The 26,009-nt window shown below is 41.3% G+C and overlaps 1 protein-coding gene across 11 annotated transcripts in view; it reads left to right on the forward strand.

Annotated features, from left to right (window-relative positions):
• Positions 1 to 24,894, forward strand: part of AFF1 (AF4/FMR2 family member 1) — a 192,672-nt gene extending 167,778 nt beyond the window's left edge. For all 11 annotated transcript variants that reach the window (XM_045819950.1, XM_045819943.1, XM_045819949.1 and 8 more), the window contains 9 exons: positions 9,936 to 10,039; positions 10,833 to 11,103; positions 12,259 to 12,350; positions 12,557 to 12,614; positions 15,271 to 15,407; positions 15,985 to 16,056; positions 16,460 to 16,597; positions 18,561 to 18,766; positions 19,712 to 24,894. In XM_045819950.1, the coding sequence (XP_045675906.1) occupies positions 9,936 to 10,039; positions 10,833 to 11,103; positions 12,259 to 12,350; positions 12,557 to 12,614; positions 15,271 to 15,407; positions 15,985 to 16,056; positions 16,460 to 16,597; positions 18,561 to 18,766; positions 19,712 to 19,833 (1,200 nt within the window). In that variant the 3' untranslated portion in view covers positions 19,834 to 24,894. The remainder of the gene's footprint in view (positions 1 to 9,935; positions 10,040 to 10,832; positions 11,104 to 12,258; positions 12,351 to 12,556; positions 12,615 to 15,270; positions 15,408 to 15,984; positions 16,057 to 16,459; positions 16,598 to 18,560; positions 18,767 to 19,711) is intronic.
• The last annotated feature ends 1,115 nt before the right edge of the window (positions 24,895 to 26,009 follow it).

Below are 26,009 nucleotides of genomic sequence, written 5' to 3' on the forward strand. Positions count from 1 at the left end.
GGTGAGTTTTTTCCCCAGTGACATTCCCAAGCCAACCTGCCTCAGATTCAGAGTGAGAGGCCCTAGAAGAGCCACCTATTTCCTGCTGAGGAGGAGTAAAAATTGTAACACTCTTATAATGACAGAAGAAACTTCTTAGTTGTAGAAGTTGAGCTAAGAATAACAAAGGACAAAAAGATCATGAAGTCTGCTGTCATGTCTGTGATGTCGCTGATTACTCCACTAGGTTAAAAATACAACATGACTTTAACAAATAGTAAGGGTGACTGACTGTTTTCTGCAGAACCTTGTCGAAGGGGCCTCGAGGGCGTTGCTGCCGTGACTGCAGCAGGCCAGTGAGTGGGGTGGGGCCGCGTGCTCACTGGCCACGCTGTTCCAGCTGGAAGAGGGCACATTCTTCCTCTTGCCAGAAAGCCATTAAAACAGTGTTTGTGTGTGAAAGGTGCAAAACCTCATGGAGAAAGTTATGGTGGCCCTGGCTTGGAAAAAGTTACCGACATTTAATGTACCTGAAAAGACTGCAAAAATAGATTCATTTACCTTTCCTCTCCTGAGAGAGCTTTTTGTCACCTATCCCTCCATCTACCCTGTTCTTATCCTGTTCCCAACACTAATTTGCGTGAGCTGGGGTGAGAAGTATTAGCTTCTAAAATGCTTCCTAACCAGGTGAAAATGTTAGAAATCAGAGGCTTCCCCAGACAGGTCTTAGCCTAGCCCATGCTCTCTGCAAATGTAGAAGCACGGCTTGCAGCTCCAGAAAGGGAACCTCAGCTCTCCCTGTTGAGTATGTGAACTCTGCCCTCCAACAGCCATTCCCAGCCCTTGGCTAAACTCCACTGGGGCAGCTCATGTATCTTTCTGTTTGGAATGTGGAGAAATAACCAGCCCCTCATCTCAGTCCAGTGGATGCTTTCTCCAAAGCCCTGGCAAGCAGCTGAATGCTCTGGCCCTGGGAATAGTCTCCCCGTTTGCTGAGGCATTGTTGGAATCAGGGTAAGAACCAGCGGTTGCAAACCCTGGCTTGTCACTGCGGTCCCCTGAGGAGCCTGCAATACTGATGGGAAGGTATGCACCCTGAAACCCCTCACCCCCATTGGTATTTTAAAACTCTTAGTCAATCCTAATGTCTCAGGGCCCGGGAACCCCTGCAGCAGAGATTTACTATGGGGCCAGCATCATACAAAGCTAGTTCTTTGGGTAGAGAAATTCCTCCAGTGCTGTGTCTAGGCATCATCACCTAGGCAACCAGGAGTCCCTTGCTTTAATTACTGGGTTGGCCAAAAAATTTGTTTGTTTGTTTGTTTGTTTGTTTCCATACAATGGTTCAGTAGCACTTGGTTGTCTTTCTTCATTCAAAATAATTTTGTTAGATTGTATTCTGACAGCTGTCATATCAGTGTGCATTTTAAAAAAAACTTATACCAAAATCGGTAAATTTCTGTGTGGCCATTTAAATATTGAAGATGGAAGAAAATATGCAACATTTTTGCTCTGTTATACTTCATTATTTTTTTTAAATATATTTTATTGATTATGCTATTACAGTTGTCCCATTTCCCCCTTCACTCCCCTCCACCCTGTACCCCCTCTCCCACCCATGTTCCCCCCCTTTAGTTCACGTCCATGTGTCATACTTGTGAGTTCTTTAGCTTCTACATTTCCTGTACTATTCTTGCCCTCCCCCTATCTATTTTCAACCTACGTTCTATGCTACTTATTCTCTATACCTATTCCCCCTCTCTCCTCCTCCCACCCCCCTACTGCTAGCCCTCCATGTGCCCTCCATTTCTGTGGTTCTGTACCTGTTCTAGTTGTTTACTTAGTTTCTTTTGGTTTTGCTTTAGGTGTGGCTGTTAATAATTGTGAGTTTGCTGTCCTTTTACTATACATGTCTTTTCTTTATCTTCTTTTCTTAGATAAGTCCCTTTAGCATTTCATATAATAATGCTTTTGTGATGATGAACTCCTTTAACTTGACCTTATCTGAAAAGCACTTTATCTGCCCTTCCATTCTAAATGAGAGCTTTGCTGGATAGAGCAATCTGGGATGTAGGTCCTTGTCTTTCATGACTTGGAATATTTCTTTCCAGCCCCTTCTTGCCTGTAAGGTCTCTTTGGAGAAATCAGCTGACAGTCTGATGGGAACTCCTTTGTAGGTGACTGTCCCCTTATCTCTTGCTGCTTCTAGGATTCTCTCCTTCGTTTTTACCTTGGCTAATGTAATTATGATGTGCCTTGGTGTGTTTCTTCTTGGGTCCAGCTTCTTTGGGGGCTCTCTGAGCTTCTTGGATTTCTTGGAAGACTGTTCCCTTTGCCAGTTTGGGGAAGTTCTCCTTTATTATTTGTTCAAATAACTTTTCCACTTGTTGCTCCTCCCCTTCTGGTACCCCTATAATTCGGATGTAGAAACGTTTAAAGGTGTCCTTGATGCTCTTAAGCTTTTCTTCGATTTTTTGAATTCTTATTTCATCATGCTTTCCTGCTTGGTTGATTCTATCTTCCTTCTGGTCCACTGTATTGTTTTGAGACTCAGATTCCTTCCTTTCACTATTGGCTCTCCTCCGCATATCTTCCTGCATCTCTTTTATGGTAACCTGCATCCTTTCATCTAAATTGCGCCCAAAGTCAACCATTTCCATGAGCTTTCTGATCACCAGTGTTTTGAACTGTGCATCTGATAGATTGGCTATTTCTTGGTTGCTCAAAAGGATGAGTCCTGGGGGACTGATCTGTTCTGCTGGAAACATGTCTTATGTCTTTCCCTGTCTCTCCTATTTTTTTTTTTTTCCCGGTCTGGTCGCTTTTGTTACGGTGAGGGGCGGAGCCTTAGGTGTTCACCGGGGCTGGGTACCCCAGTCACTAGATTGTGACGTTATATGTGGGGGCGGGGGTGGGGGCGGGAGTGGGGACGGGAGGGAACAATGGCGACAGTTCCGTTCTCCTGGGCTCAGACACTTCCCTGGGCTCCTGAGCTGCGAGCTCTGCCCTGGTCCACAATCGCTGCCTCACTGGGTCCGCCAGCCGCAGCTTGCATACTCAGGGATCACCACTGTGTTCTTGCGCCCCAGATGGCTGTCACGTCAATTTTGCGCCAAATTTCCCCGACCTCGATGTGCCACCAACCCGCGCCAGCCCCGCACCTGCCCGGCCCCTCGTCCCCTACCAGTCTGGATGTACGGGTCTACTTCAACTTCTTGGCTGTCCAACTTCCATTCAGATAAATCCTCTGACAGTTCTGAGTGATATTATTTCTGTAAATTATTGTTGTTCTATTCTTGGTTGTGCGAGGAGGTATGGTGCGTCCACCTATTCCTCCATCTTGCCGGAAGTTAATTATCATATTTCATTATTTTAAGAGAGGTAAAAACACAACTGAAACTCAAAGATTTGTGCAGTATATGGAGAAGGTGCTGTGACTGATCGAATGTGTCAGAAGTGGTTTGTGAACTTTTACTGGAGATTTCTCATTGGACAATGTTCCATGGTCAGGTAGACCAGTCGATAGTGATCAAATCGAGACATTAATTGAGAGCAATCAGCATTATACCACTTGGGAGATGGCCAACGTACTCACAATATCCAAATCAATAAAATTATCAGTGAAAATGAAAACTGTGTTTTTTGTTTTACAAAAAAAATTAAATGGATTTTTGGCTAACCCAATATGTCATTAGTTAAAAATGTTACTTAGAAGCTTTCAGATAAATATAAAAATCAGCTACTGTATACCTCTTTTATGATCAGAGGATCATGTGTCATTTGTTTTTACTTCCTACTGGGTTCCAGGTATAGTGTTGAGCATTATTAACCTTAGACCCTTCCCTGTGTGGGGTGGGCTCCCCCTTCCTGTCAGGACACTGAACCCTCTGGCCGGGGCAGCCCAGCCTGTGGGCCTGGGAGCTGCAGCAGAGGCAGGGCTGTCCTCTTTTTAAGTTTGGGTGTTTCCCCCTACCTGGGTAGTAGAGACTGGTCTGTGTTCTTTATTTTAAGTGTGATCACTAGAGAAAGCCCTCTGAGAGTATAGTGAGAATAGTTGAAGAATGTGCCTGATCTTTCACATTAGTAGAATTTAGGGTTTTTATCTAAAGACCCATTAATATCTGTTCCTCTCCTGGCATAAAATTTAGCAAACATTTTTAGAGGGTAAACAGATCCTTGAAGCCATTTAGGATTTAAAAGTGTGAGAAGATGATCATAAAGAGTTAAAGGTGATTATAGCTGTCATGAAGCCATCAGATGTGGCACCTATAAAAATATATATATATATATATATGTATATATGTGTACACACACACACAGCCCTGGCTGGGTAGCTCAGTTGGCTAGGGCATCGTCCAGTATGCCAAGATTGTGGGTTCGATCCCTGGTCAGGGCATGTACAAGAATCAACTAATGAAGGCATAAAGAAGTGGAACAAAAAACTGATGTCTGTCTGTGTCTATCTCTCCCCCCTTTCTCCCTCCCTCCCTCCCTTCCTTTTTCTCTAAAATCAATTAAAAAAATTAAAAGAAATATATATATACACACACACATGAATATGTATATAATTTTACTACTTTAATGGAGTGGGTAGGGAACAATTCATGAGGAAAAGTGGAGAAAATCGTGAGGGTTAATAGGCATGAACACACATAGTGCCCTATACATAAACTACAGAAGCTCATCCTGATTATAGTTTAGAATTTAAAGTACAACTTATTTTTTCCTTTTAAATAATTTTTATACCAAGATTATGTTTTCTAGATTTGAAAGAAAAATTGAAGTTGAGAAGGACAATATAACATGCAGTCAGGCCAGTGCAACTGGGAGTATTCTACAAATGCGCACGGTGTGCGTACAGCTCCAGGTGTGCACTTAGCATGGATCCGGCACTTTCATAACTCATAGCTCATTTAATCCAATCATTTTATAAATTGCTTTTCCAAAAAATGCTATACTGTTTTAACAGTCATTTCTATAACAGGACAAGGAGGTATATTCATTCAAGTCTTTTCCTTTTTCTAAATAATCGCTTTACTAACCAAGAAGGTTTGACAGTATTGGGAACAAATTTCAGTGCCGTTGTTTCTGTGTGTTTTGAGGCATGAGAAGGGGAAGTTACGGGATGTGGTAGTGAAATGTGTATTTTTACTGCTTGAAGGTGGTTGTTGGCTCAGTCCTTCTCTTCTATCCAAGGTTTGACTGTCTTTTCTTGGATTTTTCTCCAGATAACATTCTCAGTTATTATCTTTGAAAATCAAGGGTTTGAAAAGTCAGTCATAATTTCCTGAAGCTACTTCAATCTAATTTCTTCATGCTTGTTAGTTACTCTAAGAACATTGTAAGCATATGCCTGTTAAGACTGTTTTAAGACATGCCTGTCTATTCTCTCACCTTAAAGAGGAGAAGAAAGTAGCTTAATTTTCCTTTCCTCTAGAACTTATCCCAGTGAATATATCCTGTCTTCTCAGTGAGTCCTGCCCTCCTTCTTGGTGCCAACTTGGACTCGGCATCTGCTGTGTCATCTTCTTACCGAACCTCCTGCAGAGGCACATCCTGGAGAAGTGCCTGAAGGTCTGTCCCCACAGGCTGCTTCTCCACTTCCTTTGCTTTCGTGCTACCAAGCACCTTCGCTTGCCTGTGGGAGAAAATGGCAGTCTTAGAATTTAAGTGCCGAAACCTCATCGGTCAATTGTTCAGCCACTGCCTGATGTGGATGAGATCTAAGAGGCTCAAACATCACTCAGCTGCTTAGTAAAAGATTTGGAGTTCAGGTATCCTCCCAGTTATTTTCTTTCACAAGTGTCTAGTGGGGGAAGGTACCTTGGAGGGTCACAAGGTCATAATTCCAGACCATTGTACTGATTCTGGCAGCTACAATGTCATCCCTGGCTCAATCCCTCTATTGCCCACACCCTGGTACTCCCTCCCCCGCCCACTCCCACACTCCTTCTCCACTTTCTCTTGCAGATGCTCCTCATCTCTCCCCATCACAGCCAAGTTCCCAGTACACTATCCTAACACCTGTTAGAAACACTACAGCCTAAAATGAGTGTCAGTTCCGAAAAACTCGCCTTCATTTCCCTGCTTCAATACAGGTAGTACCTGGATGGTGAGCCAGGTGTGGGACAGGCTGCAGGCTGCCTGGCAGCGGTCTCTCCCAGAAACCACCTTGTTCTACCGCAGTCCCAGCTCTTCCTTTTATGGACTTTATTCTTACCCTTTGCTCTTCTCTGTGGGTGGGGCACATTTGGCAGATAATGCAGGGCTGCCTGACCCAACAGGTTAAGAAAAGCAAACAAGTCAGTTAGGACCAGGTCGGCTGCCAGCGGCCTCCTTTTGTTGTAGGTGCAGCGCCACTGAGACACTCACCCTCCTGGGGAAGGTGCCTTCTGACTCCCAGAACTCAGACAGGGTTCCCTAAAGTGGGGGATGAGCCACAGGGCAGAGGAGATGTCTTTTTCCTCTTTAAGAGAAGAAGTACCTTACTCTCGTCTCATTTTCAAATGGCTCATTGATCTAGAAAAATCTCAAAGACTCCTTGCCTCCTGTTTTCCAGTCTGGAAATTCAAGTCTGCATTTCCTGCCACCCAGTATTGCAAGGCTCTCTCTTCCTAAAACCATCCAGGGACCTCAGCCATGCCTTCAGCTGCTGAACTTCATTTCCGTGCCAGTTAACAAATACTTACTAACTGCCTGTTCTGGGGAAGCCACTGTGACTGTTCCAGATGGAAGATGACAGGGTTCCAAGTGCACGGTGTACAGAAATACTAACCTCAAGCCCATGGGCTTGAGCTCGGTCAAGTGAGCAAAGTGAACAGAAGAGGATTTTTGCTTTAGTTGGTTTAATGGCTTACTTTCTACCAGCTTACTGTATATCATCAGCTTCTAAGATGCTACATGTCAACATAAAGCACATTATTCTAGTAAGTGCCAACAGTTCTAATGCTAGCCTTGAAATCAGTATTTACTGACTTCTTGTGTTTTGGCTGTTCTTTGAGTCACTGACTGGCACAAGCCAGGGTTACAACAACCAGTTTGTGACGAATGACTCACTATGAGTCTTATTTTCATATGTGGTTTAGAAGGTCTGCCACTTTGATTTACAGTCATAATTAGCAAGTCCTAAGCAGCATGAAAATACACAAACAAGTTAACGCTCATTCCACCTCTGGGGTCTGGTATTTTCTTAAGGAAGTAACCTTGTGGACAGTTTATGCTTAGTTTTTCCTCAGGAACTTATGTATCATTACGTGCCTAGCAATACCTTCCATTGCAAAAAGTGTGATTTACTAACTGCCTCATGTACAGTGTCTGGGTATTTTAGCAAATTCTGGGGCTTTTCCCAAAGGTAAGTTTTCCATCTTCTTGCACTGCTTGCTGGGCCAGCCTCGCAGCCTTCAATCTGAAACTCACTAGGCCCACTGTTGGCAGAGCCGCTGGGACACAGTAGGTTAAGTGATGAGGAGAGTGCCCCCGGTAGTGGGGTCCTCTCTTGACCCAGTCATTTCCAATTGATTCTTTTTTCTCTGCCAACACCGACTGACTCCCAGGTGTCACCAGGATGGATTGCTGGGGGTGGCCTGCAGGTGTGTGTTTCTGAATGGTGCTTCAGGACTCTGTTCCCACCAGCTGAAAGCCACTGGAGGAATGGCTGGTGACAGTTCCTGGTGTGTTTCAGTTGGGCCTTTAGGTTGTGCTTATTTACGTCACATTTTACCTCCTTGTTAGGTCTCTCGAGATACTTCTTCAGTCTTCTGTAATGAGTGGTCATGTTTTTGAGGAACTGATTCGTTTCTTACCTCCCCTGTGCATTGTATAGCTCCTTCTTACATTGGCAGGTTGGGAGTTCAGAGCCCAGTTTGCAGACCTCCTCGAGCAGAGTTCAGAGAGCAGCACTGTCCGTGAGAAATAAAGTGTGAGCCGCATATGTAATTTAGTTTTCCAGCAACCACATTAAAATATATAAAAAATATAAAAAGAAAACCAGTTAAATAATTTTAATAATTTATTTTAGCTAATATCTAAAATATTGCTTTAATGTTTAATCAAAATAAAAATCACATTTCCCTTTTTTGTGCTAAGTCTTTGACGTCACTTGTCACTTGGGACGAGCCACGTCCAAGCACTCCCTCAGCGAGGCGGCCAAGCAAGGGCGCAGGACAGTGCAGATCTGAAGTCCTCTTGAGGCACAAGCCTTCCTCTTCCTTAATGTTCTCACCAAGAGATTAAAAACAAGTATCTTTATAAACCACTTGAAATGGCCCATTCTGAGGCAAGAAATGAAATGTTTTTCCCTAGAAGCTGATGGAGGGCTGACCGGAAATGCATACTCTGGTACTTCCCAAGTATGGAATGCAAGGAGGAGGGCATGTTTTCTCCATTTCCCTTTCTTTTGAGCAGGGCCAGGCTGCTATTAGTAACTGGGCAGAGCTTAGGCCTATACATCTTAATTTAGTCATTTTTCTTGGAGATGTTCAGGGAACAAAAGAGAGACAGTGGTGGAAACTGGGGCCTCCTACAAGCAGTTTGAAAAATGTTTTTTACTTTAAGGCTTTAAGGGAGGACTTCAGGCTTTTAAGGGATTGTCCTAGATTGACGGATGGTGTCCCAGATTTCTATCTCAGTGAACTGACAGTTGGAGGAGTTTAATTCTAAATGTGCATCAGAATTAATTGAAGGACTCCCACCAGTCCTTTCACTGTCACGTGCTGGAGAGGTACCTTCTCCCCAGGGGGTGGGGCTGCACCCAGACCAGTGGGGAAGGAGGCCACCATGCAGTCGCTGGGTCGGCGTGGTGAACTTTTTGTAAACTTGGTGTGCATGCTGACAGGTGAGCACAGGAACATGAAAAACTTACACCATGAAGAATTCTTTGTTCTCTTAATGATTTTTTTGTATTTATCTCGTACTTTAGTTGGTTTAAAAGGGATGTTTTGAGGCACTTAACTCCTATAGAATTAAATATCCCATCTCACTGAAATCCTATTTGCAATTCTTCATTTTCTATCAAATGTCTTAAAAAATAAAAACATGAGTCTATATGTATGGAGAAAAATAAATAGACAATACTTTTTTAAAAACGGTATCATTGGAGGAAAAAGTTCACCAGAATCCCAGAGCAACTATTCATATTTTGTTGTGTCTTTCTGCACCTATCTCTAAACCATCTAGACTGATGATTTTGTAGGCTGTTTTGTTTTTAACAATGTACTTGTGTTTTCATTAGAAGAAAAGCCGAGCCCCGTGACTGGTGTAGCTCAGTGGGTTGGGTGTCATCCTGCAGACCAAAGTGTTGCCGGTTCAATTCCCGGTCAGGGCACGTGCCTGGGTTATGGGCCAGGTCCCCAGTTGGGGGCATGCAAGAGGCGACCAATTAATGTTTCTTTCTCACATTGAAGTTTTTTTCCTTCTCTTTCTCCCTCCCTTCCCCTTTCTCTAAAAATAAATAAACAAAATCTTAAGAAAGAAAGGGAGAGAGGAAAGGGCGAGCTTTAAATACTTCATTCCTAATTTTACATGACCAATAAATTAGTGGGTATAAATGGATGGTTCTTTTGAAGGCAGCAGGGGAGCCTTAACCATAAAATCATCTGTTGTTACTTGATGTGAGTATGCATGTTTTATTCTTTTATATTTAGAAAAACACATGATGTGTTGAAGTCTACTACTTATTCTTCTGTTGTCAGCTATTTAGACATCCTCCCCCTCCTGGATATAAAGGATAGTCCTTCCTCATGCAACACTTGGTCTGCACAGAGATCACAGCAAATCCAGATTCCTACCTCCCTTGCCCCAAACATGCTCACACAGTGCAGGGACTTAGAAGGTTGTGTGTGTATAAATAGGTGTCTCCAAAAGTCTAATTCTCCTTGCGTTTGCCATGTATCATTTTTTTCCTATTTTGCCTACACAATTGTGTTGGTAACTATTGTATTTGTTATACTACAATATAGGGTGAAGCAGAAAGAGATCATGAGAGCAAGAAAGTCAGACTGGAGAAAGACACTAAATCGCAGTCATCATCTTCATCTTCCCACAAAGAATCTTCTAAAACAAAGTGAGTACAGAGATTAGGAACAGCCTTGAAAGGTGATCAAGTCTTCTTGGGTCTTGACATGGTGAAATGTTTTCTGCAATAGAATGAGTGGATCAATGAACTTGATCTGACTCATTTTGATGATGTGGTAATTTATTCATTTTGCTTTCATACATAAGGACCTTAGAGAGATTAACAGGTTATTTGGCAACAAACTTGGATTTATCAAAAGTGTTTAATAATGGAAAGTCTCCTAAAAACCTGGAATTAATTTCTTTCTAAAGGAATTTTTACATGAAAATAAGAAAGGTGCTATTATTGTCCCTGCTTTGCAGAATTGGAAACCGAGGCACAAAGAGAGGCAATAACTTGTCCAAAGTCACAACAAGTAACTACTACTTTCTCTGATTTGTTTAAAAAATTGCTTCATAAAATGACATGGCAAAACCAAGTGCACAGTGTCACCATGGGGGGTGTCTGACAGAAGGGAGTCAGAGGGAAAGGTGCCTGTCTGTCAGAGGAAGGGCAGGTTGGGGAGTGGCTATGTAGGCTGACTGGGTTCAGAAAAGTTAAGACCCCTGGCAGACTCAGCAAGCTTAGACACAAATCACAGAGCTTTATCTATTACTCATCAGTTGGACTTGATTCTTTAAAGGCGTCAAAAGGTCCCTAGAATTTGGCCTTTCTATAGATACGGACTGCACACTTTCTGACATTTTAGTTTTTCCCAGCCATTGTGTCCTTTTAATTAGACAACTAAGTTACAAGGTTCATGTTCTATTTTAACTTAGTTTTGTATGATGTTTCATTCCAGAACATCCAGGCCCTCCTCTGAGCCCTCAAAGAAGGAAATGCTTCCTCCCACACTTGTGTCATCGTTGTCGTCCGCCTCCTCCTCTTCCTCATCCTCATCCTCCCAGAAGCCAGCTAAGCCTGCACAAAAGAGGCCAAGGCGGGAAGCACACCCCTGTGGCCAGGACCCTCCCAAAAGTGCCAGTAATACCAAGGACAACCATAAGGACTCTCCTGCCCCCAGGCGCAGAAAAACAGAGGGGAAGGGCTCTGGAAGCTCTACAGAACACAAAGTAAGTAGGGGAAGCTGCAGTTGCATGAAATGGGATATATTGATATATCTTTAAATTCCTAAACTGGGTAAGTTCCTAATGACACTTCAGAACTATTCACCACTTTTATTAAGGCAATAATTGTTTGTGTTTAAAGCTGAGTCTTTAGAGAGAGAGTAAAAAGTAGTTAATAGTATATGAACATTTAGGAGTCAGCTTATTCTTAAAGTGATTCAGAAGTGAAATATCAGCCCTGGCCAGGTAGCTCACTTGCTTGGAGCATCGTCCCGATATGCAGGAGTTGCAGGGTTGATCTCCAGTCAGGACACATGCGAGAAACAACCAATGAAAAGCATCAATAAGTGAAATAGCAAATTTCTCTCTCTCTCTCTCTTCCTCTCTCCCCACTCCAACCCTTCTTCTCTCTATCTAAAAATCAGGTGTTTTGAAAAGAAGTGAAATGATCAGAATAGATGTTTTGTGTTAATTTTCTATCAGATGTTTTATAGTAAGAAATGGCTACCCTGGCTAGTTCTTGGTTTGCATGTTTGATCTCAGATACTTCCGTTATTGATGGTAATGGCAAAACACTATCCACTTTTCTCAAATACATGTTCTTCTTCCTGTTAACCAGGGTGTAGGTGTATTTGGTGTGCATGTGTATTGGCTAAAAGAAGATGTTACATTTGGTTTTGTTTATTCTCTGTTCTCATGGACAGTTTTGTCTTATATCTCTCTGAGTCCCTAGTATAGTCAGAACCTATGATTTCAGTTAAATCTAGCTGGGAAAGTGCTTGACAGAACTAAATTGTGCAGTGTTTGATTTCCTTTTTTAAAAACTATTTTGGGCTATTTTAAAGGGGTGGTATATATAGGTTAATGACCTTAAATGTTAGAATGTGATTTTTTTTTTTTAAGGAATCTTTTTTTTAAAGATTTATTTATTTTATATTTAGAGAAAGGGGTAGGGAAGGGGAGAGAGAGAGAAAGAGAGAGAAACATCAATGTGTGGTTGGTTGCCTCTTGAGGGCCTCCTTACTGGGCACCTGGCCTACAACCCAGGCATGTGCCCTGACTGAGAGTCGAACCAGCAACCCTTTGGTTCACAGCCTGTGCTCAATCCACTGAGCCACACCAGCCAGGTTGGAGTGTGATCTTTATAATGATTTTTTAAAGGGATCTTCTGGAGATACTGCAAATCCTTTTCCAGTGCCTTCTTTGCCGAATGGTAACTCGAAACCAGGGAAGCCTCAAGTGAAGTTTGACAGGTAAGATTCCAGATGCTTCTTATCCTTTATTTGCCCATTTCTTCTTCCTCCCCCACTCCTCCTCATTTCCTTTCCCCTTCTTTTCTTCCTCCTTTGCCCTCTATCCACTCCCATCCTTTTTCACTCTCTTGGTCTTCTTCAGTCATCCCATTCCAGTCTATAATTTCAGGTTCCTATGGCCCCCCTGATCTTCTCTTCTTTTTCAGACAAGCAGATCTCCACATGAAGGAGGCAAAAAAGTTGAAGCAAAGAGCAGAGTTAATGGTCAGTCTTGGTCCTTTATCCTTTTGGTAGAATGTTTTCTGACAGAATATTTGTAATCTCATTCTGATGTATTCCATATCACTAACTACAGTGGGAGGGGGTGCTGGCATTGGCCACAGTGGAAGCAAGATTGGCAGGATCTTAATGGGTGAGGGATAAGGGATTCTTAGTGAATTTATTTTCTTTGACCCCATTAATGATCATGAACAAATACACAGAGTACCTTGTCACAAGTTTTATGTCTAAGTGAATGAAAGTTGATGCACCTGGTAGTGTTTTATTTAATACATGAGTGCTTCCTTGTGCCACTGAAATCAATTCTTTGGATATAAAAACTGAGTGCTACTATTGGAAGTCCATCTATTTGTGTTCACCCTGAAATGCTTTAAAAGGTGAGGAGCCTATTTGCATTCCAAAATTATCTTAAAGCCCTTGAGAGGTTAGCCTGAGGGGACAGCAGACCAATGCCATCAGAGGGGATTTTCCGATGAAGGTGATGATTGCACTGTTGGTAAATGTGCTTTAAAAGTGTGAACTTGCTACCTGGTGGCTGTTGGACTTTCTGGAAGTTGGTGGTTTTGTTCTTAATTACATACATAATTAAATATGCTTTTATATCTCCACTGCACTATAATTAGTAATGTTTGCCCTTTGTCATAATTAAGCATTTAAACTTAATATATTCCCCAAACCCAAACCCTGACAAACACCTTACATTGAACTTTGCACCACAGGAGAGGAGTGCGGGTCACTGTTGTTCCTTCACACACAGACCTGAGCGCAAGCTCTAGGGGCCCACAGGGAGCCGAATCGGAGCGTCTGCAGCGGCCTTCAGGGCTGTGTGGCCTGGCACTCGCAGCCCCAGTCTGTAGACCGGCATCTGTTCTCAGGCTAGAGAGGGCTGGACTGAGACCCTGGGATCCGGTCCATGTTTGTTGGGACAAAATGTTGGAGGATGCTATAAGGGGGTCAAAGACAAGCCTCTGTAAGCCTGAAGCGACCCTGGGCCAGGGTGACCTGAGTCAAATTGAGAGGATTTAGACCATGCCCAGCAGTGGCAGTTTTTCTGTCTTCTTCCCCCCAACTTTCCAAGGTTGTTGCTAGCACTATGTAAATCTTCTGAGTTTTGAAAAAGAATAGTTGGTATTTTTGTCACCCAGTTTTCTAAAACTTGTCTTGACATTGGGCACTTTATGTACTAGATTCCTTCATTATGCAAAAGGAAGTATTTTCCAGGGAACTTTGTTTTTGTGTTATTTTTAATCTGTACAATTGCACATCTGCTCCCTACCTAAGCTGACCATGTGGATAATGACAACTTGCTTTATTATTGTTTCTTTTATTTATACCTAAAGTCAATATAAATTTTGGAAATCTCATGAAAGATATAGTATTAAAAAAATAAATTTGAAGAGTTAAATTCCCAACAGTGAAGTAAACCAATAAGGCCTTGTACTGCTGATTAATTGGGCCACGCTAGTTTGATTTTTCGTTCTGTCACCATCTTTCTGAGGATAGGTTCTCTAGAAAAAAAAACAGTTTAAAGTCAAGTTATTTAAAAAAATTGAAAGCAGCTCTAAACCATCTTTGCTGATATGTTGCTATCTTTTTATACTCCACGTGCGTCTTTACTGTTTTCATTCTTTCTTTTTTAATATCATCAAATTGAAATCATTAGCAAAAACTACAAACTTGGAAATGTGTTCATCAGTTGCTCTTGGGACGTGTGGTTCACATACCATGTGTTAAGTAAAAAGAGGTGCTCATCACAGTCTCTGTTGAGTTGGCTGTATTCCACTGAAAAGAGTATTAAGAGATGAAATGTGTATCCACCAATATCTGATTTCATTTACATTTCTATTTTCCCTCTGAGACTCTGGGATTGCCCTGACCAGTGTAGCTTAGGTGGTTGGGCACTGTCCTGCAATGAGAAAGGTCCCCTGTTCCAATCCTGGTCAGGGTATGTGCCTGGGTTGCGGTTTGGTCCCTGGTCAGGATGCCCATGAGAGGCAACCGATCAATGTTTCCCTCCCTCTCTCTTTCTCCCCTACTTCCTCGCTCTCTTAAAAATAAATAAAATCTTAAAAAACAAAAAACAAAAGACTAGGATTTTATCCCTGTTGGCCCAGGGGATAACTCTGCACACTTAGCCCTGACTTCCAAAGGAGATTAGACAATCTGTTGTGTTGTAAGGTACATAAAATGATTATCGTTTATCATAATGTCTAAGATTCTCATGAACCATAACATCTTCTACTTCCTGGAAGATAAATTTCAACCCATACAAAGAAATTTGTGTCTGCATTATTCTAGATGGGCAGAACAATCTATTTCTCAGGAAAATTACATAATGAGTAATTAGTAACAAGGGGACTATGTATTCATTGCCTTAGTTTGAATATGTGCTTTAAGGTTTTGAGAGCATCGTCCTATTACAAAATTGTTTTCTTGTTTTGTACTAAATTTGTGTTAAAAGAATGTTTTCAGTAGGTCAGAGCCAATAGGCTTCGTTAATCATTATGAGTTGTTTTGCTCTCATACTTCTCTGTAGCCTTAATTAAACTATGACAGTGGAGGGAAGTTACAGTGAAGAATGTGGGTGAGAAACTAAATAAAAGCCTGTCTTAGGCCTAACAATGACCATGTTCTTCCACAGACGGACAAGGTTGGGAAGGCCTTTAAGTACTTGGAAGCTGCCTTGTCCCTCATTGAGTGTGGGATTGCCATGGAGTCTGAAAGCCCGGCGTCCAAGTCAGCTTACTCGGTGTACTCTGAAACCGAAGACCTCATTAAGTAGGTGCCAAGTCACTTTGCCATCTTCTTAAGTACTTCTCTTTCCTCGCCTTTGTTGCCGTAAGCCATTTGAACCTTAGTACAAAGACAGCTTAATAAAGGGGAACCTTAAAAAAGTTACCAATCCAGGAACTTTTTTTTTTGTCCTGAACTAAAATTATATTCTAGATGAATGCTAGAACAGAAAGGCTGGCTCCAACTACATCATTTGCCAAGTGCACTGTGAAATGCCAAACCTTTCAGGTGGAGGTTGGATTTTCCAGTTTGGTATTCTTATCAGATGCCCTCTCATCTTGGTTTAAGTTCCCACCTTTGTCATCCACATTTCAACAAGGGACTCAGTCAGGACAACAGTCTGCTTGGGTTCATGCAGGTGGTCAGGCCAGAGAAGAGACAAGTCCTCACCTAGTTTTCTGAATGGCCTGCATTGTTGCTGTAAAGCCTCTGCATTGCTCTCATCTTCACATCCTCAGGAAGAAGTCAATGTAAAGCCGAGACAAACATAGTAAGATGTCTTTGTGTCAGGGATTTTCCAACCACTTTGTTTGACCCGATCTATTTTTATGTTTTCCCATAGATTCATAATGTCATTAAAGCCTTTCACAGACCCCACAGGATCAACACAAGAAAAAATATTTGCTATTTTATGGTGAGTACATTTTTCTTTATCTGAAAAGTATCACATTTGTTTTTGTATCTTTTGATGTTATAAAATAGATTTTGAAATTTGTTTGCTTAGCATGAAAATTGGGAAAAAATTGAAAAGTGAAAGGTGATCACTAAAAGATTAAGGTCAGGATTGATCCCACTGATCATTAGCTATTATGAAATGGCACCTCCTGCCATTTGAGAGATGACTCAGTAACCGTTTTGGTCTAGTGACCTGAATTATTTCTTTGTATAATTATGTTTTTGGCCAATGTTTAGTTCTCATGGCAGTGAGCAGGGCAGTGAGATGCTTCCCGCTGGTGAAGAAACCCAGTGTGTCCACTAGGTGGTTAGATGGCTCTCTGTCTGCAGTGGTGACGCCCAGCTTCTGTTTCTGTTCGCAGCATGCGTTGCCAGTCAGTTTTGAACATGGCGATGTTTCGTTGTAAAAAAGACAGAGCAATAAAGTATTCTCGTACTCTTAATGAACACTTCCAGAGTTCTTCCAAAGTTACACAGGCACCTTCTCCATGCATTGCAAGGTAATGATACATCTCATTTAAATAATTTCCAATATTGGGTCATTATTTGCCTCTTGCTTTTGCAGCCATTTGTATATACATGTGACTTTCGCTTTTCAAAAGATTGTATATATCCATGTGTGCTGATTTGCTTTTTAGCTAAGTTATTTGCATGTTTCTACTTTATGAGGAATAATTTAAATTAAGGCATTTTCTGATTAAGTAACTTAAAAAGACAACTGCAAAAACTGTACGGCCAAGCCCTGACTGGTATGGCTCAGTGGGTTGGGCATCATCCTATAAACCAAAGGGTCGCTGGTTCAATTCTTAAGGCACATCCCTGAGTTGTGGGCTAGGTTCCCAGTTGGGGTGTAGAAGACGCAACCAATCATTGTTTCTCTTGCACATCAATGTTTCTCTCCCTCTCTTTCTTCCTCCCTTCCCCTCTCTCAAAAAATAAATAAATAACATAAAATCTTAAAAAAAAACTATACAGTCAAAATGTTAGACCTTTGAGGATCTTTAGATAGGCATAGCGCCACAAACTGTATTGAGGGGAGGGCAAGAGAACCAGAATCAAAGTCCTTTCTCCCTCTGTCCTTACCATCTTGGAGTTTCAGTAAACAAGAACTTTCCAGAAACACAGGCCCTCAACCTTCTCCAGGATCTGTAATAGTGATATTAAGAATAAAAATGATTATCTCTAGTTAAATTTTCCACCAACTTCTTGACCTAAAATTTTTCATCTATGCCATAAGTTGTTGAAAAACAATCCTTGTGCAAGTGAAGATAGCATTTTCTTCCCTATAGTACTTGCCTAGTATTTTTTTAATTGCTTATAACCCTTGAAAATTCCAGTTCTGATAGGTTTTGCTATTTTAAGAATATCACCTAGAAGATTGCCCTACTTCCAGTACATTCAAAGAGAGGGATTCCCATGTGGTATCTCAGGGGGGAAAAAAATCCTGAATGAGAACTTCCTACCTCTGAAAGTTTTCATGGCTCCCACCTCTGCAATATTATTCTAAACTAGTACATTGTCCGTCACATTATTTTAGATAACTCCTTTACCAAAAAAAGGGCAGGTTTAGCCACATCTTTCCATTTTATATCCATTAGGTGTAAGTGATTTCACTTGTGTTTCTCATCTGACCCACATCGAGGCACTTGTTAACTTGCATGAACAGTTATATAGTCGAGAGGGGAGAGTAAAGAGAAGGTTATGAATCCATTGGTGCTTCGTCTCCTGGTTTCCTTGTAGACTGTACTACAGTCATTCAGTCATTGATTCAGCAGATATTTATCTAGGGCCTACTCTTAGCATTTATTCGGCTTAAGTGCTAGAAATGCAAAGGTAAATAACAAATGGCCCCTACATTCAAGGTGCTCCTAACCCAGAAAGGAATAAAAAGAAAAGTGTGGAATGTGAGAAATGCGATAGATGAGTAAGCAAATAAACAAACAAATAAACCAATGCAAGGGGGAAAGCTCAGTGGCAGACAGGAAGCCCTGATGTATCCCCTGTGTCTAGAAGAGTGCCAGGTGCAGAGTAGGTGCTTAGTTCGTGTTTATTGAGTGTATGAAAGAATTAATATGTAAGATAATGACCATGTTCACAGGGCAGTGTTGTCTTACTAGGAGAAGTTGGAGTGGGGGTTGGAAGGGAGTAGACTCTAGCTTAAGGAGTAGACAATGTGAACGGTGTGGGAAAGCAGTTTTGGCACAGACTTGCCCGCCACATTCTACATCTAGTTCAGGACACCAGGCTTCCGTCGCTTGGTGGGGCCCATCTCACTGTGTTTTATGAAATAAATTCCTAGAGTACTGAAGGCGAAGCGTATCTCTTTGACCTTGTAGAAGTGATTGTCATTTTGGCAAGTACACACTGAAACTTGGTGATTTGGCCTACAGTTTCAGAGGCAGGAAATCTGTCGTTTGGGAGCTTAGGTGATTGACCAGTTCTCTCTGATCTTCCACCTTCCAGAAGCACAGGCACACCATCCCCTCTCTCTCCAATGCCTTCCTCTGCCAGCTGCGCAGGGTCCCAGTCGAGTGCTGGCAGTGTGGGGAGCAGTGGGATGCCTGCCGCTATCCAAAACATGACCTCTTCCTACATCACCATCACTTCCCACATTTTTACCGCCTTTGATCTTTGGGAGCAGGCTGAGATCCTCACAAGGAAGAATAAAGGTAAATGGCTCTGGGGTGGTAATGACTGGGGCGTGGGGATTGGAAGGGAATAGTGTTTGTATTTTGTGTTCAGTCTTTTGAAGAATAAGAAATTTGACCTATTTATTCTCACATTTTCTCCATTCCACCTCAAAACCTAGTTGTGATTCTTTCTTGAGCTCTGTGGCATGGAGCTGAATTTCCATAGCCAGATCTTAGCAAGATGGGAGTGGGCGTGGCTTCAGCACCTTGCCCCTGCAGAAGTTCTGGCACCATCACTTCAGCCTGACCTGAAGTGGTAGCAAAGGGTGAGGCAGATGCAGAAGGAAGGTCATGTGGCTGTCCGTAGGCACAGCAGGGTTGAGCTATGAAGTGGCATAACCTAAATACTGAGTTTAGTGTTTATTTTCAGTAGGTGTTAAGGAAGATGGTTAAGACAGTACACGAAGCATAGCATAAGTAAACATTCTTGAAACTCATGTGAGACGAAGGCCCTGGGAGAACTCCAAAGTTTAGGAGGTGGTGGAGCCATTTAAGGAATTGCCTGGTATCAGTGACTACTAAGCCAGTGCTTATATGTGAATGGTGGGTTCACGCCATGACATATTTTTTCCTGGCCATGGCCACTTAATTTCCTCACATCCTCTTAAAACTTAATTTCTTAGCAACTAATGATTATTTTTAAACATGTTGTGTTTTTTTTTCTTTCATGCATCCATTGATCCAAAAGTATACATTGGCATTATCCAGTGCCTACTTCCTACCCTGCTAGGCTAGTGGAAGCTTATGGGGAGTGAACAGACCATTATGATGGTAGACTGTGAGTTTTTGCTGTGCTAGATGCAGTACTGACTTCTTTGGGGATTGTTTGTGGAACCAACCCCCCCAAAAATGATGTTTTATTGCCATTTTTATTTTCATGTGGGCAAGAGTGTTTACCTGGTTTTGGTTTTGCTTTGTTCGCAGAGTTTTTTGCTCAGCTCAGCACAAGCGCGTGCACGTTGGCCCTGAACAGCAGTTTGGTGGATCTGGTGCACTACACGAGACAGGGTTTTCAGTGGCTCAAACAAGGAACCAAAACACCTTAACGGAGGCCCAAATTGATTTGATGCCTTGGGCCCTATTTTGCACATTGGAAGCTTCAAAAATGGTCCAGACCTTTGTCTCATCAAGACACCAAACTTGAGAAGCACCATGAGATGGCTAGGACAGCTGTCCACTTAAACTCTCAAGAATGATGTGGTCGTTGGTTGGGCATGATGGTTATACAGAAGTAGGAATGAGGAGACTGGCTTCAGAGATGACCTTTGCCTTTCGAAAAAAAAAGGACAGAAGTGCAATGTAGCCTAAGAGGGGTATATGAATGGTCTAGAAACATTTCTGTATTTTTTTAACCAGCAGGATGAAAATTGCAAATGAAATGAGAAGCAGTTTCAACTCTGAAAGCGAATTCACGTCATCTCAGTAGCCACACTAGTCCATTCCCAGAAGGAAGTATTTTTAACAATGAATTTTGGTGGTGTAGGGTTCTGTGGATGATTGTTTTTCTTTTAAGTTTTTTTGGAAAATATTTGTTTAGTAAATTCTAACAGCCATCTGTAAAATATAAATTGTGAAGGACCCCAATCTACCCCACTTTCTGCCAGTGAACAGTTGCTCTGATGATACCAAGTATTGTCGTAACTTAGAGAATTGAAGGCAACCCTCCCACTGCCTAGAGTACTGCGCGCCCACCCCAGCCCTGATTGCTTCATTGCTGTGTTGAAAGTCAGCCCAAGTTGGAGCAGTGGAAGGAGGCGCTGTAGCACACACAGAGGCCGTCAGAGGACGTGATGCTGTTGTTCTCACCCCCAGCTTCAGCAAAAAGCCATCTCCAATGACTATATTCTGAATTTTCTACTTGGGGAAGAAGGGAACCAACATTTATACATAACCAGTTGGCTAAAGGGCTTTTTAAGTTTTGTTTAAGGAGAGCTGGATTTGAGGTGCTGATCTGTGGTCTACAGTTATGCGGTAACTCACGTTGTCTTACCAACTCAGAGTTTTGTCAGTGAACACAGACAAATGAGATCTACTTAGAGAGGCTATATTTTTCTGCTACGAATTATTTTATATTTATAGCAAAACTAGACTTTCAGAGCCCTTAATTGTCTAGGGGAAATTAACTCCCTGAAAGGATATGGAGATTTGGGATGGTTCATTAGACTTAAAAAAAAAAAAATCACCGCCACATGCCTTCGTTCCAGAGTGTTCTCAGTCAACTAGATTTGACAGACTGAAGAGGAACTGTGGCCTTCCCGTCAGTTGTTGTTGCCATATTGTATACATTAAGCCAAGTTCATTTCGAGTGACCTAAACTGAAAGAACAGATCCGAATCCCACATATCCGCAAGCACAGATTTTCTTTTTCAGTGACACTTTGAAGGTTATTATTGGAAGCATTATTTTGAGTGCCAATTTTTTTTTACCCCTTTTAGAAGTAGAATTTGCACACATTAAAATTGAGGACTGAGTGTTATCTCTACAATTAGTTTCCTTTTCTCCCTTTACCCCATTCTACCCCTCTACATGTTTTCTATTAAGCATGTTTGACATTTTCCTATTTATTTATTAGTGAAGAAGGGAGTGAATGTGTCTAAGGTCCACATAATGAATATAAGATTTTTCTTGGTGATTTGGCGAATATATAAAGGGATGTATAGAAGATGGGAGTGACTCTTGTTTTCCACAGCATGAATTGTGTGAAGCTGTTATTACTTCACTGACTTACTCAGCCTGTTTTGTCTCATAAGCTAGGGCCGAGGTCTGTTACTTCATATTTAGGTTAAACCAGAGAATTAACAGTAGTAGTAAACTGTGAGCATAAGAACTTCATGTGCAGTCTCAAGATTTTAGAGCAAAGCCACTGTCCTTTTTAAATTACTCATTTAAAAAGCAACCTGTGATTAAATGAGCAATAATTGACTGGTAGGTTGTATGCTTGTGACATTGTGCACCCTCTTATATGTAGGAGACAAGATTCTGGAACTAGGCACATGTAATCATTGAACATCTCCTTTTCTTCCCTTTATTCCCTTGGCCAGTCCTGCCCCCTGCACCTCAGTGCTCCCCGGTGTATGTCACCTGTCATTTGGGAAGGACGTATTCTCTGGGACAGGTGCTTGTCTGCACTGGCTGTGCCAGAGTGAGCGTGTCCTGTCAGCGAGCCACAGTGCTCCCTTAGCGGGGGTGTTTCCAACTTGATTTCTCAGCGAACACTAAAAGAAGTGGTTGCTTTTGCAGTGGCCTTAAGCTTGGTGTTTTCTTTCTCCCTGACCTTTACGTTAAATTTTAGTTGTCCCTTGGGAAACGAATGATTTTGCAGAGATCATCTTATTTTGATCACAGACTGAAGCATGCATTCTTCCTCAAAGAGAACACCTAGTGCCTACTTTTTGAATAAGTATATAAAAGGTGGTGACTTGATGACTCCTTCATGTTCATCGGATTTTTTTTGGCTGTTACAGTTGTATATAGAAATCAAAAGGCTTTGTAAATCTTTTACACTTTTTCACTGCATGCTTACATTTCGAAAGACAGAATATGTACTGAGGTAGATAATTGAAAAGACTAGTTTTAAAATTAAGCCTTTGACTATGTGAAGTTCTTACAGCAGTAACAGTATGCACTTCACAGTGAGGCAATGCAAAACATCTGGAGTGAAAACTGAGTGTGAAATCTTGCTTTTGCCACTACAGTTTCATGTGTCATTGTTAGAAAACGGAAGAACATGGCTTTACTTTTTAAAATGTTGCATGTTTCTGCCCTTTCTGGAGATGATGACTAAACTTGAGGCTTTAGCCAGACTAAGGACCCTGCTAAACAGTGAAAAACACTTCCCTGAAATTTACCAAGTTACCATGTGCCAGCCACAGTGGACAGTCAGAGCGTCCAGCAGGCATGCCAGCAGGACTAGAACCGCAATGGCAAAATGACTTACCTGATACTATGATTTAATCACAATATTGAATGGGAAAAGCATCTGATTTCTTTGAACAAAAGAACCTTTAAGATCTGTTTTGACAAAATGTTTGGCTATTTCCCTTAGACAAATTGGACTACATGTTTCTCCCTTGTTCTGTATCCTTTAATTCCAGATCTCAGGATATTTAAAAGCTAAAAAAACACCCACTTCTGACTGAAAACTTGCCTTAACTGGTCCCTTAAATATTAATGTTAGTAAGATCAAGAGCTTACTATTTTTATTATGGTTCTTGCTTAATAATTTTTAGCCGTAAAAAACTCCTTGTTCTGATATATGAAAGGAGATGTGTGGGTGCATATGCACACCCACGGAGTAAGAGGCTAGTTGAATTGGACATATTTATTGTGCCTTTTGTAGACCAAACCTAACCTGGGGATAATACTATATTTGTCTTGTCATGGCTTTATAAGATGTGTGGATCTTGCGCCTTTTGCTGTCCTGCTTCATGAAGCTTGGTGTATTTGTGCATCTTAACGTAAATGAATCAAATAAGGCTTGATTCCCTACCTCTCACCACATATTCTACTTTTTGCAAGGATTTATTTTCCCAGACACTACATAAAATCTTTGGAAAAATCTTTGCCACTTCATCTATTACACTCTGTACCACTGATTAGCAGCATTTAAGTCTTGCAAGAATATTTGGGCTTCTTTTAGAAACACAGACACCAAGATTTTCTCACTAGAAGTAAGTTACGAATTGTTGGCTGTGGAGGGGTGTCAGGATATGGCAGTCCTTGTTCCTTTTTCCCTTTCTTTAGTGGGTTGCCTCTTGTTTTTGGTCCTATTTAGATTTTATAGATGTAAGGTTTTTCCTGCGCCTTTTAAAATCTTTTGTCTTTTTTTTTTTTTTTTTTTGCAGGAGGTAAAGAGGCAGGATAGCATGGTGTTGGGGATTTTTCCTCCGAACTTTGTGATGTAGTATTTCTACCATGTGAATGTCAAACCCTCAGTCTAGTTGTGTTGGTTTCTCAGCAACTGAGAATGAATTCTGACCACTGGCCACATCCTTTAGTTTTCATGGTGCGTTGATATGCACTATATACCACCTTTCTTAAGGTAGCTGTAAGTTTCCTATTGTCCTGGAGAAAAATCACACTATATTGTTTCACTGTGTGCCAGATATTAGCAGGTACTGTGGTGGGTAGGGAAGTGCCTATGTTTCTGGACCTAGAAGGGCAGGAAGGATACATACAGCTCTCTGTGAGCCTAGGCGTTACTCTGTTGGCCTGGAATGACAAGGGAATAAGACCACTGACAGAGAGGCTGGCCAGGCTGCACTGGTCAGACCAGGCAGTGGCTGACCTAAGAAGATAACTTGCTTTGCTTAAAAGTAGATGTTTAAGCGATGTTTAACACAGGCAGTATTAACTTCTCCTTTTGTTCAGGCCATCAACGTGTATTGTTAAATTACTGCACATCCCCCTCAATACAAGTGTACACTGTTCATGTTGGTGTGTGTGTGCGCGCGCGTCCCCCAAATCTTATTTTTTTTTCTGAATGCGACTACGTTTGGATGATACCTGAGCAGGGTTGCCTTTTTTTTTTAATTTATTACCATATATTATATTATATTATATTTTTGCTTTCTTGTAACTTTAAAGTCAAATCTTGGTATTATTAAAATTGTTTTAAAAAGGAATAAGTTGTCCAGTTGATATGAGGATCACTGGTCTGTCTCTAAAATAATATGGATTTTCTTTAATTACTGTGGAATAATGTGCCAGCTGTGTAGTCCACACAGTGACTTTGTATGTAGGAGGGAGAAGCAGTGATGCTCTCCGTGGGAAGACGTGCAACACAGATGAAGGGGACTCCGTGTACTTTATCTACTTCAGCAGTGGAGCTGCATCTTGGGCTTTTGTGAATACAGTTTAGCTGCCTTGTATAGACCTTTGAAAGAGACATGTGATCTATGAAAATTACAGTTTTCCTTTTTTTTAGAAGATATATTTGCAAAAGATCTTTCCAAAGAGAATGTGCCACAGATCTTTTGTTTGTTGTTCTCTGTAATGAGGATTAATTTCTGTTAAAAAAAAAAGCATACTTGATTTGTTCACCTTCAAATTCTTTTCACAAGAGGATCGAGCTGTAAAAAAAAATTAATAAAAATTTAGAGAAATCATTGGGTTGAATCATGTTTCCATTTTTGCCTGAATAAAAAAAATCCTAATATTGTTATATTTAATTACCATTTACAGCCAAGGAAAGGCTCACATGGAACAATGTACCCTCTGTCATAATACGTATTTATTGTTTAAATGGGAAAAGTGCAGGCAATGGCTAGCTTATCCTTCTGTTCAGTTTATTTTCAAGATCTTAATCACATGTAAATTAGCTTGATATCACAAGTGTGACTTTTAATCCTTCCAATATGTGCCAGGTGCAACAGTGGCCAAGTGTGCCTATCTGCCATTTCTTTGCTGGGTAGACAGATGTAGAATGCTGGTGTTGAATCTAAAGGCCATCTGCTCTCTCCTCCCCTTGCCACTCTGAAAGAAATGCTCTGCTCCAATGGTTTTATGAAATCGGAAAGGACTGAACTTCCTGAATTTGAATCCTGGGTCTCCAGTTTGCTATGTGACCTACCTAGTCTTTTCTCACTTATAAACTTTGTTCATTTGGTATCTACCCAGTAAAAGCGAGGGTCACATTAGGTGATGTGTGAAGAGTGCTTAGCATATAGTGCATGGAGTAAACATTCAGAAACTACTGGCTATTTAAATTTATTCCCTCCCCTCACTGCACCACAATACCCCAACATCTGACCCTCCAGCCTCTAACTAAACACTAAAAGACCTCACAACCCACCTCTTCCTCTTTAATTTTGTTTTTCCCTACATTAGGGTTACTTATACTCATTGGTCCTAATGAACAAATAGGGACTCGGCTTTGGCAAGCTTGCAGTTAAATTGCAATAACAAGCATGTATTGGCAAGTTGGGAAAAGGGAGTATTTTATTCCTGATGAAGCTACAGGGAAGAGGTCTCATTTGCAAGATGGGTTATAACATCTTTCCTGGGCTTTCATCTTTTTTACAAAATCTTTCCATGTCATATCTTGTTTATTAAAGATTTTCAGAAGTAGTTGTCCATTGTGTGGCAATACCAGTTTTAACCAACCTTGTTATTATACATTGAGATTATTTCTATTTTGGGGATATTGTAAAGGATGCTTCTGCCACCATCCCTGAAGCAAACTACTTGAGCAGACACAATATTTTACCTTATTTATGTAAAT

The sequence above is a fragment of the Phyllostomus hastatus genome, unplaced genomic scaffold, assembly GCF_019186645.2.
Source record: "Phyllostomus hastatus isolate PE091 unplaced genomic scaffold, TTU_PhHast_1.1 phas_scaffold_39, whole genome shotgun sequence".
Lineage (NCBI taxonomy): Eukaryota > Metazoa > Chordata > Mammalia > Chiroptera > Phyllostomidae > Phyllostomus > Phyllostomus hastatus.